Here is a 16,985-nt window from a genome sequence, read left to right on the forward strand (position 1 = left end):
ATTTCTCATACTAAACACAATGGGTGAATAGCATAACAAAAATGCAGATGTATAGCAGCCTTGCAGTGAGCTGCAACCTTACAGGACATGACAACAAAATTAATGTTTACTGAACAACAGGATTTCCTGTACTTGGATGCAGATCCCGGCCACTCTCTAGTGCTGGGAGATGAGGATTCCTCTTGTCACAATACTTAAGGAATCAGCAGCCTCTGATAAAATATGGAGAAAGTATGTGAGGATAAAGTATGACAATGCCTTCAGGCTGAGGAACAGAGTCAAGGAAGAGAAAGGATTAAGGTTATAAAGCTGTAAATACATAAATAAGAATTTTTAACTAACTAAAGCATACATTTTATATTCATGTTTCTGACTACAGAAAGCTAAATGTTCATTAAAATCTTATAGGCAACTATATGCAGCAAGTTTAAGTAGTCAGAGTTCTGTTCTTAAACAAAAACACATCCAACTAATATAGGGAGAAGCTGAGAAAATAATTAAACTAGATCTAAAAGACTTTAAAATCTATAAATCCATCTTGAGTCACTGTCACGGTATCCAGACTTGACTTTTGAGCTGTCCCTTCCATTCAGCAGAAGGAAGGCTTTATGGATCACCAGACATGCAGTTCAACCCAGGACAGGACTCTGGGGGAGGACAATTTTCAGCTCCACTAACTACAAATGATGGCTGGGAAACAAGCTGAAGTTACTGTTTAGCCCAAGTAGGCATGTAGAAAAATGTGTTGAGCAATTCTTGCATGAATACTGCTTTTCTGTTGTCAGTGCAGTTCGGATGTTACCTCTACCAAAATTCCAAAACTGTAGCCCTATTCCAAAAAAGTTAGTGCTACAGGTTCCCCTTCTTATTCATGAAGAATGATATCCTATAGGTACATTTTGGTCCTGAATAGCTTGACTGTGTTACTTAGCATGTGTATGCAAACACCTTCCACTCACTCTTTTCCCAATTTTTTATCTCCATATTCCATCAAATCTTCTTTGCTCTAATACCTTGCTGCAAACTCAATGTTCCGACAGACAAGACTTTTCTAGACTGGTCTAGGCTGCAAGAACCACCTGGGTTCTTCAGGGGTAAATCAGTGAAAGACACAAACACAGCTATGGTGATGTTCAGCCTTAGCCAGAATCCACAGCCCTAAAACAAAGAGATCAATTGCCTATTAAAGGAAAGAGCCTCAGAAGGAGCATCAGAACAGCACTATAAATAAGGACACATCCATATTATCATAATACAATAAACAGAAAACAGATGCAGAAAGAAAAGCACAATCCTTCTGGAACACAGAGGAGTTTCCTACATTGTGAAATTTGACACCTACCTCAACCTGAGATTCCCAGTCCATATCTCCTTCCCAAAAGGAAACAGTGGAGAGAAGGACTTGTTTGATGGAAGCATCCAAGATACTGTGATCTCCCCTAGAGGGGCTTCTATCAAATTCCTTTCTTACAGCTCTCTAAACACACTAAAAACAATGTTCAGCCCTATTTCTCCCCCTCCCCATTTAAACCCTCCAGCAAGCTCAACTTCCTGAGTAGTTTGCAACAGTTGCAGAGCAGGGAGTTACCTTCAGTGGTTTAGCTCTCAATCGCTCTACTTACCTTCTCTTAAATACTGAGACCTTAACCCTCACCGTAACTCTCAAAGATTTTGAAATTTTCCCAGCTGTACAATGATTGCTGAAAATCTACATTACAGATTCAGAATGCTCCTAAGGTAATTCATTTAATATTTCTAGATTCAAGTTATTCACTCTACCCAAACATTTCCTGTCAGCAGTTGCTGTTTAACGCACTGCCTTGCTACCAATTAAGTAGAATATATTTTACCACCACAACAGATCACACTATTTCTTCTAGAACAGTTCTGTGCCAGAATAGCTTTATGGAACATTTCTACCTTCCCAACATTATAAACATCTATTTTTAGAGCAAAAAACTGTATGCCCCCTGCCATGGTTAATCTATTCCTTACACATATACTCATAGTATTTTCTTTCCAATTCTCATAAGCCACAGCAGCAACTTCAAGATTCCAGTACAGACTGCCAGCTCTTCTTCAAATCTCAAAATTTTCCACTTATGAAAACACGTACCAGTTTCACTTTACTTTCCCTTGCCTTTTTGGGGGAAGGATATTTTTAATGAAATAGTCTTCTCTTGTGATTTCTACACTGTATTTTTATCTGTTTACAAAAAGCTACTCTTTAAAACTGATGACTCAGCCAGTAATTGTTGGGAAAGGCTCAAACATCAGCTCAGAGAATTGCAAGCATTACCCTGTTTTCATTTTTACAAACTAACACCTTCAGCTGAGACCACATCATAAGTTTATATTCTCACAGAGAAAGATGGGCTAATCCAAGCCATTGGTGAAGTTTACATTCCCTCCTTTCTTCATGTTGGAGCATCTTGCTGTCTCTTCCTGCCACACAATCCCATAAAATAAAACTTTCTGCACTGCCAGGCCTCTCTTATGCAATGTTGTTCCTGATAGTGCTCCTTCATCCAGTATCACTCAGACCACAGAGGGGCATGGGGGTGTTTAAATGTTTGAGCTGCTGGCTGGAGAGCAAGAGTGTTGTTCTTCATCTCTAGTAGGAACAATTGCTCTGTGAATTTTTAAATTTGTATTTTAAGAGTGCCACTTCACAGACAGAAAAAACCCAAACCTGTATGACTGACCGTACCTTTTGAACTGAGTTATGATGTTAAAGGACAGACTGCAATATTGCAATTCAACCACTAGTCCCTGTGCAGTGGGGATTTGCCAGGGATTAAGCAACCATTACTTCTCTGGGCAACCTCAACACCATCACAGGAAAGAATTTCTTCCTTATATTGAACATAAACCAACTCCCAGTTTAAAGCCACTCTCCCTTTTTCTACCACTATATATCCTTGTAAAAAAATTGGTTTTGGAGAGCCGAAGATATGCAAATAGAAAAGCAATATACTTGATGTATTATCTAATCAAGAACTTTTGTTTTGTAGGTATAAATGCAACAGCATCATTCTGTACAACACTGTATTTAAAATATCACCAAGTATTCAAAATAAATAAAACACACACCAAACATGGACAGTGAAATTTTGACATACATTATTTGTGACCTGCAAAGCATAAAATTTCTAGCCTCTACATCTTGCCATGAAATGCATTTGCCCTGTGCAAGTAACTGCCTTTTGTGACACAAACCAGCATATTAAAGACTGCTATAAAATAAAGGCCCTGGAAACAAATATGTGTTATTGCAATTAACCAGCCAATTTATTACAAAATTGGCTGGAACACAGAAGTAAAAAACAGCCCTTCAAGACAACTCATTGAAACAAGAAAGTTAATAATTTTGTACAAAACATAGTTTAATGATTCCTTCATCAAGAAGATAAGAACCATGGAACATAAATTACTTCAAACAGCCTGTGAATTTACAAAAAAAAAAAAAAACACAAAAAAACCCCCAAAAAAACAAAAAAAAAAAACCAAAAAACAAAAAACAAAAAACCAAACAAAAAACAAACAAAAAAAAACCAAATAGGAAGGTATTCACAAAACTGTCTGCTCTCTTTGTGCCCTTGTAGGGTACCTAAGAAACAGACACATAAAACTTCTGGGTGAACTTCCTTTTGGCCCACTCTACCAAAATAAACTACAGAGAAGTCACGTAAAGACATGACATTCATTTTCAAACCTGAGAAAATTATGAAATAAACCACAATCAGTTAGTCCAGGATAGCTTTGAAATCTTGACAAAGAGATGGTTCTGTCACTGCCTGCAGTAGTGCCACAGTATCCTCTGGGATCCTCCTGATTAGCTTCCTCTTACCTACCAAAATATCAGAAACAATTAAGTACAACTGCAAATAACTAATCATTCTGGTTTAGGGAAAATGCTAATGAAGCAATGAAATCAATACTAGCTAAAACCACCTAAAAAGCTGCAACATCTGAATTATGGGGAGAAAAAAAGCTATAATAAAATATGCTATTGCTCTTTCACACTTAAATCAGGCTAATAAATAAAAAGGTTCAAAACTGTATGTGAAAATATTAACAAAGAAAATCAAGGAGCAAATCCCTCCTACTTTCTGTTTTTGTGACTTTTTTCAGATTTGAAAATTTCATTACATTTTGAAAAGTATAAACCCATTTGTGCAACAACTTTACCTTTACAACTTTACATCAAATAAGGCTTTCTGTTAAACCACAATTCCTTTGAAAGACTGAATGTCCCATCAATAGAAATACAGACAGCAAAAAGGACTTTTTACAGATTAGGAAGAACATGTAAAATCCTAGCAACAGTTTAAGTCTGTCACTAAACAGAGTCAGCAAAATTGTCAATGATGCAGAAAGCCAGAAGTACTCAATAAACATTTGCTCTGTATCTGAAAAGGAGACAGATGATGTATTTATATCTTATCATGATAAGGAAAGACTCTTGCTCCTTTCCCCACTGGTAATAACAGGAGGGATGTTAAACAACAACTCTGTTTCAAATACTTAACTCTGAAGAATGATGACAACTCATGACAAGCCCCTGACACTGACATTTAATAGGTTTAGAAATAGTGGGGAGAACCTCCTCCCCAAAACCTATGAGCTTGATTTAGATTCCCATGGAGAGTAATGGAAAGGCACGTGCAGGGACACAAGAGAAAACCACATTTATATCAAGTCCTGTCAACAACATAATCTTACAGAGGTAATAGGTTTTATACAGCCAATACAAACTCCAAAATGACAACAGGAATTGCAGCCTTTAAGTTGACATAGAGGCTTTTACCAGCCTTGTTTATCTCTGTGCTACAGATTACTGCAGCATGTAGAGATACTGAGCAAATTTCCAGGATCCCATCCCTGTCATGGCTACTGACATCCACACACACTACACCTGATTTCCAGAAGACAAAACTTAAAATACCATGTTTAGAATTAGCTCTGACATCTCTACATAATGCTTAGCTCTCTAGTAATCTTTTCTACAAGATGATGTTCTGATTACAATAACATTGCCCAGGACTAAGTTTTGTTTGCCCTGCACCCGACCAACTTGTAACTGCATAGAAAACTATCAATACCTCTGTAAATGGATTTCAGTGCATGCTCAAAGAATCGGGACACTTAGTATAGAACCAAATTCAGAAGAAAACACAAATATAAACACTATGTACAATCAGGGACTGAAAACCAGCCTTCACCTATGACCAGAGACCTTGGGGATATAGAGATAATGATGCCCATTCACACCAAGGGTATGCATGTGACTTGTCACCACAAGATGTCTTTGTACAGCACCACCAATTATTGCATCAACCCTTGCTGCACCAGTGGAACAGGGCTAGTGCAAGTACAGGTAAGATTTTAAGCTGGCTATAAGCCAATGGAGATATAGAATTTGAATTACTTGGACCCCAGCGATCTGTCAAACCAATCACAGTGAGTTTCCATCTTAAAAGTTTCATACTAAAGTCACAAGTCAGAGCCTGCTAATTGTTCAGGCAGCTGTTAAGCAAAGACTTCTGAAGCCTTGATCTCTCAGTAGAGTACTTGAAGTCTCAGATATTTCCAAAAGAAACTGGACTCTGGAGATAGGAGTGAATTGTCTTAACACTATGGATGTGAAGAACAGATTCTGCCTCAGAGAAGGTAAGATTTATGAAAGAATAGCTGAAATTACTCTTTTCAAGAGACCACTGACTTTCCACAGACCTTTGGACTTTTCCTGCTCCACCTCCACAATACTCAGGAAGTACAACGTTAATAGGCTTCCTCAGGAATTTAGGAAGAAAGGGAATAACCTTTCTAAAGGGCAATTCTCACTGACAGAGAAGCCAACTGACAGGTGGTCAGCTTTGTCTTCCTGGGGAAGAAACTGTGCACAGAGCTAGGCCTGGACCACAAGCAAGTTTCAGGTCACTATTGCAGTTAGGCAAGTTAGGCAGTTCTATGGGTACAGCAGAAGGAACCTAGTGACAATTGCTATTCAAACTAGGAAAACTTCACCTCTACTTCCCAGCCCTTTTTCCCTGGCATCTGTGGTGGTGTGACTTTGTGGACAGCAGAGACTGCTCTTACTGATGCACGCAGCCAAGGAAAATGAAATTCTGCTGAGCAGTAAAGCTGCCTGGGGCTGTGCCTCCACCCTGGAGGTACTGTCAGATTAAACAGCAAAGCAACCACAGAGAAGGATGGAGGAGCTTTGGCTTAGATTTTGGTCTGCCAAGTCCAAGATCCCAAAAGCAAAACCTTCAGCATTAGAGATGAAAATTCAAATGTGCCCTATATAGATCTTAGAGAAGCTCCCAGAGAAGCCACTGTCCTACTGGTTGTATCTACTGCATTCTCTGCTTAGTTCTTCAGTCCCTGTCCCCTCCAAGTGAAGCAAGCAGCCCCTGCTGGCTCCTCAGCAGACTCGGGGCCTCTGGTTTTGGTGTCAGTGTGTAACTCAGAGAAGGAGTTCCTCTGGGAAAGGCTGTTGGAATTCTGCTCCATTCAGAAAGTCCATAGCTCTCAAGAATGTGGCTATCAAGATCCCAACCATTTGATTTGTTTCCTGTGAAAGTGTTGTCTTGATACACTCACACTGCACCACCAAAACTCAGACTCTGCACTGAGGCAGAGTTGCTGCAAGCCTTTGATATGGGAAGGAAATGCTTCCTTAAAAAAAAACTGCTTTCTTTTTGGGGCACTGGACCTCAGTGCAGCTATCAAAGGAAGCTTATGATATCTTTCAAATCAAATAGGTGCTACTCTGGAACAAGACCCAGGAATTTCTTGCTCTTGTATAACAAAACTGCCCAAGCAATGACTCATTCAGAGTGCAAATTACAGAGTCAGCATCGAGAGTCTGGCGATCACCTCAGCTAAATTCATCACCAGCACTGGCTGCTTCAGGAAAACCTCTTGCTGTCCACTTTTAGTATCTTAAAACTGAAAATTCTATTATTTCTGGAGCTGGCCTACAGGCAGACTGCACAACTGTTAAAGGAAAGAGCTCCTCAGGGGCCAGGGACACAGCTTCTTTCACCAAATGGACGTGTCAGAGAAACACCAACATCACAACTGCAAGAATACACATGCAGTGGAGCCAGTGCTTCTGTTTCCAAGTGACTCTGGTGGCACTTTTTTGGGTAAAAGTTTAAATTGTGAGAGGAGCTTTAGTTGCCAGTTAATCTACATTTTTTAAAATAGAAGCTTGAGTGTTTGTATTTCATTTAGTTAAACCTGCTGACAATACATACATGATTAACACAGTCTTATTAAGCCTTCTGAAATGTACAAGCTTACTGAGTGCCAAGCATCAACTGCCCTGTGAGAATAAGGCTCTAGAAAATGCAGTGCTGGAAAATATTTTAAATTTTTGGTAAATTTGAACAAAATCAAGAAGATCGTTAATGTACATCTGAGAACAACATTTTAGGATTAGAAAACTTTAAAAATTCATTAGTTTCTAAGTTTAATTACAATGAACCATAGACAAAACTGTAAAAATAGCTGAATACTTACAGACTTTTAAGGATGTAAGCAGACATTTGTAAACAGCTTTGTGATTTAACAATTTCACAGTGAAGGCATGGTAGCAGAGCCATTCTGCTACCTGAATAGGGAATATGCCAGATACACCTTTGTTATCTTTAGCAATCCCTAGAGATAGAAAAGGAAAATAATGTAACTGAAAATTATGAGCATTAAGAAGTGTATCTGGTCTGCTCCTTCTATAAAAGCACCCCAGGACATTTTACTAGAAACCTGTGCAGTCAGTGAAGTCTTGTGCCTCAGCAGAAAACTAAGAAATTAGTGCTTGAAACACAATCTTCAGAAACTGAGTTTTAGAAGAAAAATGCACTGTGATTCTTATTATACATTTCTCAATATTAATTCATTATTTTTATCCCAAAATTACACCACTGGACTGCACATTCAAGATGTTCTATTTGTTTAAAAAACCCCAAACAAATCCAAACCCACTACTTCATTGCCATTAACATCCTATACCTGCATTTATTGTTTTCAGGATAGCATAGCAGCATGATGCAGTCTGAGAGATAATCCTTAGGAAGAAATCAGGATTTTTTCTAACTTGCTGGCTGAATGGAAACTGGAGAACACAGGCATGGAACCTGTTCACAAAAACAGCCTCTTTAATAAAAAGTCATTTGCAATTTCAAGTGAAACTATGACTACATAGCTTAGGCACTATACAAAATGTAAATGCACACAACAGTCTTTAGCTGTATCAACACTGTTACTGCATGACACCTCTCCCATATACACACATTCCTGGAATGTCAGATGTAAATGATGCTTGTTTCTAAATTTTATGCTGAAAGAAGATCTTGAAGCCATGTGACTTGGTAACAGACTTCTCCTGTGAGGACAGCATAACTGTGTTATGTGCAGGGAACACTAAACTACCCATCATCACCAATTCCATATCACAGACTATGCCACCAGAGAACACTCACATGAGACAGAGTGAGAGGAAGAAAAAGCAAAGCAAAACCCCACAATAAATTCTGTTCAGGTATGCAAGAAAATAGACTTCCAAATCATTTCACAGCCCAGGACACTCACTCCTTTGCCTATCTGGAAGCCAACTCTTTAGATGTTATTTGTATCGTATGCTTCCATACACCTGTTTGAAAATATTTTGAAACTGCTGACTTTTTTTTACCTTCAGACTCTGGCATTATAATCCTGCTTATGCTGAATATAGCCAATTACAATGTTGATTTTTAATTCATCAAGAATGTATAAACTTGTTCATTAAATTAACCCAGCAATCACTTAAAAAACAGTGACATTTTCATATATATATATAAAGGATAGACCTAAGAACCATGCTGCATTACAGGTCTTTGGCTGAATTAACCTGACATACAGTTATCATGGTGGACAGTCTTTTACATAACATATAAAGGCCATTGTTAGTTACTTCTGTTTGATTTTATGGTAACATGCTAAGTGATCATATCTATCAGAGAAAAATCTTAAATCACCCACAAGCCAAAAGTTTAAGAGCTGGACACATCAGTGCTGTACTAGACAAACCCAATTACACTTCTTGGACAAGGAATACAGCTTGAATGTGGACCAAGATGAATTTAAGAACAAAACCAAAATGTCCCTTCATAACAAGCATGAGCATAGCAAAAGAATAACATCTGATTTCTGTGAACAGTGAAGCATTTCTTGAACATTTTTGTATTAAAAAAATAAAAACCCAATTACTTGCTGCTGCCAATCATTCCAAGTTTTCAATTTACATAATTCAGCATTTTCTTCCAACTTGCTTATCAGTTTTGATTTCTTTCCCTTATCATTGTTTAAAACATTCACTTCCTCTACTGATCAAGGCAAGGTCACAAATGCCAAGATATTACCAGCTAAGGAGCAACTAAAATGTTATCAGCAATAAGAAACTATAATTAACTTTGTAGAATGAAACCTCTCTTTACCTGGAGTAATACTGGTCAAAGTTCTGTATGACTTTAACAGATATAAAGTTCTAAATATAAACTGCCTAATATTTAAGTAATCTAAATATAAAATGGTTAATAAGGCTTCTTATCACACTCCTGAATCAAAACAGACCAGTTATCTTGAGGTCAGCTGTCAAAACCAAGACACTGAAAATCCATTTGGCGAAGTATCACTTAAACACATAAATCAAATATATTCCTGTATCCTAAATCTAACAGTATTACTTAAGAACAGTGTTGAAACAAGAATAACTTGACCTACTACTGACATTTACTACTGCATATGTATATATATTATATATATGTTATATATATGAATATATATTATATATATATATATGAATATATATTATATATATATGTATATATATACATACACACACACTGCACACCTACATGGCACACTTGTTTTCTGATTCATAGCTCCTCCATGCGGCAAGAAAGAGTAATGAAATACTGACACTTACTGCAGAAGACAGTGACCCACCTGTAAGCCTGGAGTAAAAATATCTTGTAGATGTTAATGAGAACTGTTCTAAGGCTGTTGATCTAGAACAGAACAGAAACAGAGCTATAAGAATATTTCAGTGGCATAATAGAATTTGTTGAAGATCTAGACAAAAAACTTTTTATGTTAAACTTAAAAGATTTTTTTTATGAAACTAAGTTAACAATGTTGTGAAGGATTAGTTCTGAAACCCTACACTTTATCTGATGACAACATTCCCAGATTATGTGGATTTCCTCTCAAAATAAACTTTTATGTTAGAACTCAAAGCAGTTTTAATGCTCTTCATCACTAATCACTATATTGTCAAACATCCATTTTCATATTCCCACCTGTAAATCAAGAAATAAACTATGACATTTCAGTTTGAGGACTGCACTCAATTTGTATTTCATGTTTTTCCCAGCTGTTATACTTGAATTGAAGGAAAGACTTGATCTGATAGAAGTACAGGTGTAACTAGAAAAAAAAGTAAAAAAAGTAGTTAAACTCTTATGGGCTAACAGACTAAATTAAATTCTGTAAAGTAAGCCTCATTTAACTTCCCATGTTACAGAGATTTCTTGCTAATCAATGAACCAGTAGCTAAAAGATGACCACAATTAAATTAAATGTTGAAAGAGACTAGGCCCTGTGGCATTAAGGGTATTTAGCTAAGGGTTGACTTCAATATCTCAGGGCTGAAAAATTCAGCCTGCTAAAAAAAGCTAAATTGATAACCTTAAAAACAAACTAAATGTATTTCTTAAACACATTCCCTAGCCAGAACATTATTAATTACTCCAGTGACAATCATCTTATCTATATCTATGATCCATGCAATGTAGGAGATTAGGCTTGAAGCCACCTTAGTTACTGGAGAAACCCTGATGTTCCAGCTACTTAAGTCAAACTTATCAAAAGCAAAGCCTTGAAACAAACACTGTGGGCTTGGCAGTGCTGGATTAATAGTTAGACTCAAACTTAAAGATTTTTTTCCAACATAAACAATTCTATGATTTTATGATTCTGATTAGTTCCTCCTAGACCAGTAGAATCAATATCCTTTTCAACATAAACTTTTTCTTTCAAGAACTCAACTAGTGAATAAATCTCTTTGGCTGTTGAGTTTGGTCCTTTGATATGGGAAACCATGTCATGTAAATTCCTTTCCTAAAGTGACCAAGCTTTTCTGTTTAGGAAGACTACTGAGGAACTTTACCACCCTATTTGTAGAAAATCCCCTAATTTTCCACTTAAATGCTTAAGGGCTGTTTATACTAAAAATGGTCTGTAATAAAGCTAATGAAGAAATATTATCCTTGAGTTTAAACTGTTCTTTCTTTTTGATCTTTAGAAAATATCTCATAGCTCAGGGTCTACAGAACTTTCCAGTAGGATACATTATTATCCTGTCTGGAGTTCTATGCCACTTCAGATTGTTTTGTCTAAACAGTCAAGGTTGCTAGTTTAAAGAGAAGTAAGTTCCCTTCCCCACATATTCTTTCTCATCCGAAGTGTACCAGAGGGAACACTTCTGATGTTGAAAGGATTGCCAGTCCCTGTAGTCTATACCAAATTAATCCCAATCTGTTTTGCAATTAATTCAACTACACCATTCCCAACACACCCTTGTGCTTCTCCCCCTATGGATGAGATATTGTAAAGCTGACACTGGAGTGCACAACTCTATTTACCTGGAGTAATCGCAGTAAACCTCAAGTGTTTTTATATCTAATAACAAACCACACCATGGGATCAAACGACAATCTGGCAGCTGTTTAAATTTGGAACATCCTGGGATATCATCAACAGGAAAATTCACCACTGTCTTATTTGGGTTTATTAAAAGGCCGTACTCGGGAATACCTGTTGCTAGAGTCCTAAAACAGATATCAACAGTTAGGCTAAGCCCCCCCAGCAAAGCAGACAAAAATTGGCACCATGCTGCAAGACAGAAAATCTTGAACAAAAGGGCAGAAATCAAAGAATGAAGGGAACCACAGCCAACTTTTCAGGTTAAGGAACACAGCTAGAAATAAAGAAAGAGAAGACATTAGAGGCAAATAAATATATAAAATAAACAAACTTGAGTATAATGGAGAAAAAATTTTACAGATTAATGCAAATTAAGCACATCAGCCATGCAATGCTTGAGACAAGCTGTATGAACCACACTCACAGAAACCTCTACAACAAAAATCACTGGTAAAAGATGACAAGTTCCTGGTTTTGGAAGTTAACAAAACCAAGGAGAATCCATATAACAGGAACCTCACTTATCTGATGAAAAGTCTTGAAGGGAACATTTTCCCTAAAAATGTTTTCACTGCCAGAATGCCTGCTGATTTACCTGCTACATACTGGATCAGCAGTGTCATGGACAAGAAGCAGTTCATCTTACTTGGCAATGTACTTACGTGCAGGCTTTAAAGAAAGGAAGAGCTAGGCTCTTTTTCTTGGGGAGTCATAGTCTTAATGTTGTCTCCTCAAAACTAATTTACTGAGTCCCCCAGTTCTATTACTACATTAGGAAAACCTGGTTCTACTCCATTTGTGGCAGAGAGCTCATAGGATCTGATCTGTAAACAGTTGTGGAAATCTCTCAAAGAAAAGGCTACTTCTCTACAGAAAATCAACACAGCTGGTACAGAAGTTGATCTAGAACAAAGATGCAGACAACTTCAAACAGCAAGAAGGACAGTATCTGCACTGCTACTCAAGTGACATTGTGCTGAAAAGATGTTATAAGAGATTAATAGCTTGAAGCCCTCACTGTTAGTTTGATTTATCTGTAAACCCACAGATCCCTAGAAATTGCTTTCTGTTCTGATAAGGAAATGAGGATAAATGAAGTCTTCAAAAGACACTACCACTATTTCATACAATTTATACTTCAAACTGTACTTAACTGATTGCTCCATCACCTTTCAAGCTCACAACAGAGCTGCATCTTTGTGACTACTGAAAAGCATGATGCAACTGACAACACTGCAGATACTAAGCTTTTCTTCAAGACCTATCCTTTGGATCCTTTAAATTGATCAGCAGAACTCCCCTAGAACTGACTGTACACTCCTATCTGCAATAACCAGGAGCTTCTGGGATTCAATTTTTAAAGAAAAGGTATTTCTGAAAAGAATTACTGAAAAGAATTTTGAAAAGAATTCTGAAAAGAATTACTGTTTTAAAACTTCAGTGTGAACTGCATACTACCACGCTATTGGTGTCTTCAGATACTCATCATGGAATGTTAATGACTAGAAAATTCTTAGCAATATTGCATTGGGCCAGAGCTGCATTCTTTCCTGGGATACAGAAAACAGCAGCATGAGTTCCCAATAAAAACATTTTGAGAATGTAAATAAGGCATCTTAAAAAATTTGAGGGAAAATGGTTTTCAAAGACAACTGTCAGCTGCTTTGGTTAGGCTGCAATACTAATTTTTCCTTGAAGCTCCACCAAGGTTAGTAGGTAGGTCCCTAATTCAAACTTCAGCAGGAATTGCCCACCATGTAACTGCAACAGACTGTTAACTGCCTATCAAGAATGCAGTTTTAGGATTTTTCCCAAGCACAGGCTACTACCAAGGACTCCAAAATAGCCCTTGACTGTTAACTCATAAAACAAATACACCTACGTGCATAAAGATGAAAAATAATTACATAAAAGACAACGCTTCCTAATTTGCAGACTATGTCTCTAACAGCATACCTTAGAAAAGTTCTTGCCTTCATTAAATGTGGTGTAAGCAGCAAAAAATCATCAATGAGACGTATTAGGACTCTGTAATCAAGAAGAAACCAATCTTAGATTTTTTAATATGCAATCTTTTCAAAGTTTTTTCATACACTTCAGAGCAACAATGTGCCTGCCTATTTTAATTCACAAGATGGTAGAGACCAATATGAACTCCAAATTGAGAGTCATCAAGAAATTCTCGGTTTTGCTTCTTTCCTAAACATAAATGAAAAAAACAAAATAAAAAAGCAATGAGACTGGCTAGATGAAACATGAAGGAATTTACAACATAGAAACTATTTCACAATGGCTTCCCTGGATACTGGGCTTTACACTTTTCTAAGGGAGAATTTGCAGTATTTTTCTTGACAAGACAAGGGAAAGAGGTGCCAAACACAAGTAGATTCTTGGTGGGCTCCAACTTTCTTCGTTTACCAGGTAATAACTTGTTTATGAAGTTATAGCTTGAATACCATCTACCACTGCAAAGGCTGAAATTTTCCAACAGAATTCAGACCCCAAGCATGCCCATATTTTTCTGGTAAAGCCTGCCTATCAGATCATAGAGAAGTAGATCTGGAGATGATGATGTACAGTCCCATCTTCAAAGCAAGAGTGCTGCCATCACTATGAGCAGATAGATCAGCTGCACCTTGGCCCAGCCAAGTCAATAACCACCTTATTCTTGTGACTTAAAGGACAAATTAAATTATCAAGATCATTCAATAGACACTTAAACAACGTTCTAAAATCTGCTCTACATAATGACAGCCGCTACATTGAAGAGTGCATTCTTATGAATCAGTTTCATAATTTCTTCTTTCTAAAACACCCTTTGAAATCAACAGACATTTTTTCACACTCACATCAGAGAATCCTCAAGCCTGTAAGAAGTACTACTTTTGTAGGGAAATGTTTAAAATTCTGACACCCAGCAAGCCTCCCAAGAAGAGACACCAGACAGATGTATTAATTTGGGGTATTCCCACAGTTCTTTTTTTTTTTGGAGGGGGGGGAAGAATTCACCACAATGAAGGGAGATGTCTGAACACAAGTTTCAGGGTCCAGCTTATGACTAAATGCCCTAATCCAGGATTCAGTTTGGGATCTGTTCATACAAAGTAAAAGGAACTTCAACATTTTTACAGCTAAAAAAGAGGTAAAGTTTTTATCAGGCTAGCTTTCTGTCAAGCTCCTAAGGAGCAAGCACATGCAGGGCACAAAGACTGAGAAGATTTACCAAAAATCACACAGGGCTTCAAACAAGAACCAACACACCCCATAAAAATCTACTATAAAGCTCTGACCTTGATAAAATGTTAAGATTTACCGACAGTGGATTGGAAAGCCCTCAGGCAGAAGCCTGGAGTATCAGTATCACAAAGTATGTAACAAACATATCATCTGAGGTAGAAAGACCACAGATGATGTGGGAAGGAATGAGACATAAACTTCTCAGAAGTACAAGGCAGCTTGTAAGACTCCTTACAGTGCCCTTTCTAAGAATAAATCTCCTACCAAAGACACAAAAAAGCTTCTCTGCATTTTCTTCTCAGTATTGCAATGGGGAAATTTTCCCCAAAAAACAACCACAGTTTCACTGAAACTGTAGAGATATGCAGCATACTCCTAATGAAGTTGGAAATCCTTAAAATTCAAAACTAAATGTCAGAGAAAATTTCCAACAATATGTACTACATATAATGAATTACTGTAAAAGAGCACACGACAAAGCATCCCTACCCATCCTGTTTTATTCCAGAGAGCCATTTGTTTTCCATATCTCCATAGAATAAGCTGCAAAGTAAGGTTGACAAAATGGAGCCCTGTGGAATTCCACAGCACTGTAAGTAGTACCTATCAAAGAATAAAAGAAAACAAAAAAGTCAAATCATGTAACAAGATCACAATAGCTGTTAAATATTTTTTCTAAGTATAACATAAGAAATATGCCATGTTTGCCAGTTAGCCTTGATTTTTTTTGTCCTAAGAATCTCCATAGAGATCCAGAAATTTTAACAGTGAAAAAACCCCACTAATTCACGCATTTCTTTTGTATTAACAAACTCCAGAAGACAACTGTCATTAAATAAAGAAATTGTATAACTGATCTCAAACCACAATGCCTCCTTCTGCTGCAGACACATCCTTCATTGAAGTAATTCTTTATGTTACATCTTACTGTGACAATTTCAAGAGAAGTGCTCTTATATCCAAAACAAAGTGCACTGAAAGAATTTTCTATGCTGGCATCAACCAAGTGGGTATGGCTCATGAAACCCAAGGGAATTATTTTCACAACACTTCTTTGAAGCAGTGAGATACTATAATGTCCATTTCCCCACAATTACATAAATGACTTGGTGAAGCTGAAGAGAATAAATTCAGACCACATACTACTTTTGAGCACTTACCCTACCTGTATTTTCAGTCATCTGAAAACACTCCTGGCAGTAATTTTATTTTCTTACAGACTTTTGTTAAACGTATCAAATGGTATTAAAAGATTGCTTAGCTCCAGCTAATAATCAGCAGCTCCAGCTCAATAATCAGCATTTTTCTCCAAACATCAAGTTAATGTTGACTAATTGTGATTTTTTCATGAGAAAAAGACATTTCTATCTATTTACTGAGCATATAGGGGGGTTTTTTTGACAAACAAGAACAAGCTACTTAAAAGAACTAAGTTCATTTCAGGATGAACAATATTTTTTCAGTCAAGTTGTGACTTTGAAAGTGTGAAGATGGTTTTTTCAGGGTGTGCTTTCTCTGAAACCATTAAAATTCCATGAAGCATACTCACATTGGTTAGTCATTAATAAAGTACGCCACAAGAGCATTCTTATGATCCTGCCAAAGGGAGTGTAAGCATCAATGCTAGAAAAAATATAAACATGCTTCTACGTGACTCTTTGAGAGCATTTCTCACTCTCCCTCAATCCTGTGAGATTCCAAAATTAGTGTGCTAAAACAAAGGTATTTTTTCCAGAGTTAGAAGCTATTCACTCTAACATAAATCGCCCTGAATTTACAAATAATGATCACGTAAGTACTTCCTTTTATAGACATGGTACACATTTGCCACCTAGAGGCAAAATACAAGTACCAAGTCAGTATCTCTACCAACACAAGAAGAAATCTGCATTACTACTTTCTGAAACATCTGATTGTTAATTTTGGAGTTGCTAATAATTTAAATTCCTATTGCTACTGCCTTTTATTTTTATTGCAACTTGTCAAAGAGCAAA

General features: G+C 37.0%; 1 protein-coding gene across 1 annotated transcript in view; it reads right to left on the reverse strand.

The window, feature by feature from the left end:
- Positions 1-3,504: 3,504 nt before the first annotated feature.
- Positions 3,505-16,985, reverse strand: part of TERT (telomerase reverse transcriptase) — a 29,199-nt gene continuing 15,718 nt past the window's right edge. The window contains exons 9-16 of the mRNA XM_054633143.2: positions 15,481-15,594; positions 13,711-13,782; positions 11,694-11,879; positions 10,350-10,476; positions 9,997-10,058; positions 8,023-8,147; positions 7,534-7,671; positions 3,505-3,850 (exon numbers count right to left, since the gene is read on the reverse strand). Of these exons, the coding sequence (XP_054489118.2) occupies positions 3,747-3,850; positions 7,534-7,671; positions 8,023-8,147; positions 9,997-10,058; positions 10,350-10,476; positions 11,694-11,879; positions 13,711-13,782; positions 15,481-15,594 (928 nt within the window). The 3' untranslated portion in view covers positions 3,505-3,746. The remainder of the gene's footprint in view (positions 3,851-7,533; positions 7,672-8,022; positions 8,148-9,996; positions 10,059-10,349; positions 10,477-11,693; positions 11,880-13,710; positions 13,783-15,480; positions 15,595-16,985) is intronic.

Source organism: Agelaius phoeniceus, chromosome 1 (genome assembly GCF_051311805.1).
Source record: "Agelaius phoeniceus isolate bAgePho1 chromosome 1, bAgePho1.hap1, whole genome shotgun sequence".
Lineage (NCBI taxonomy): Eukaryota > Metazoa > Chordata > Aves > Passeriformes > Icteridae > Agelaius > Agelaius phoeniceus.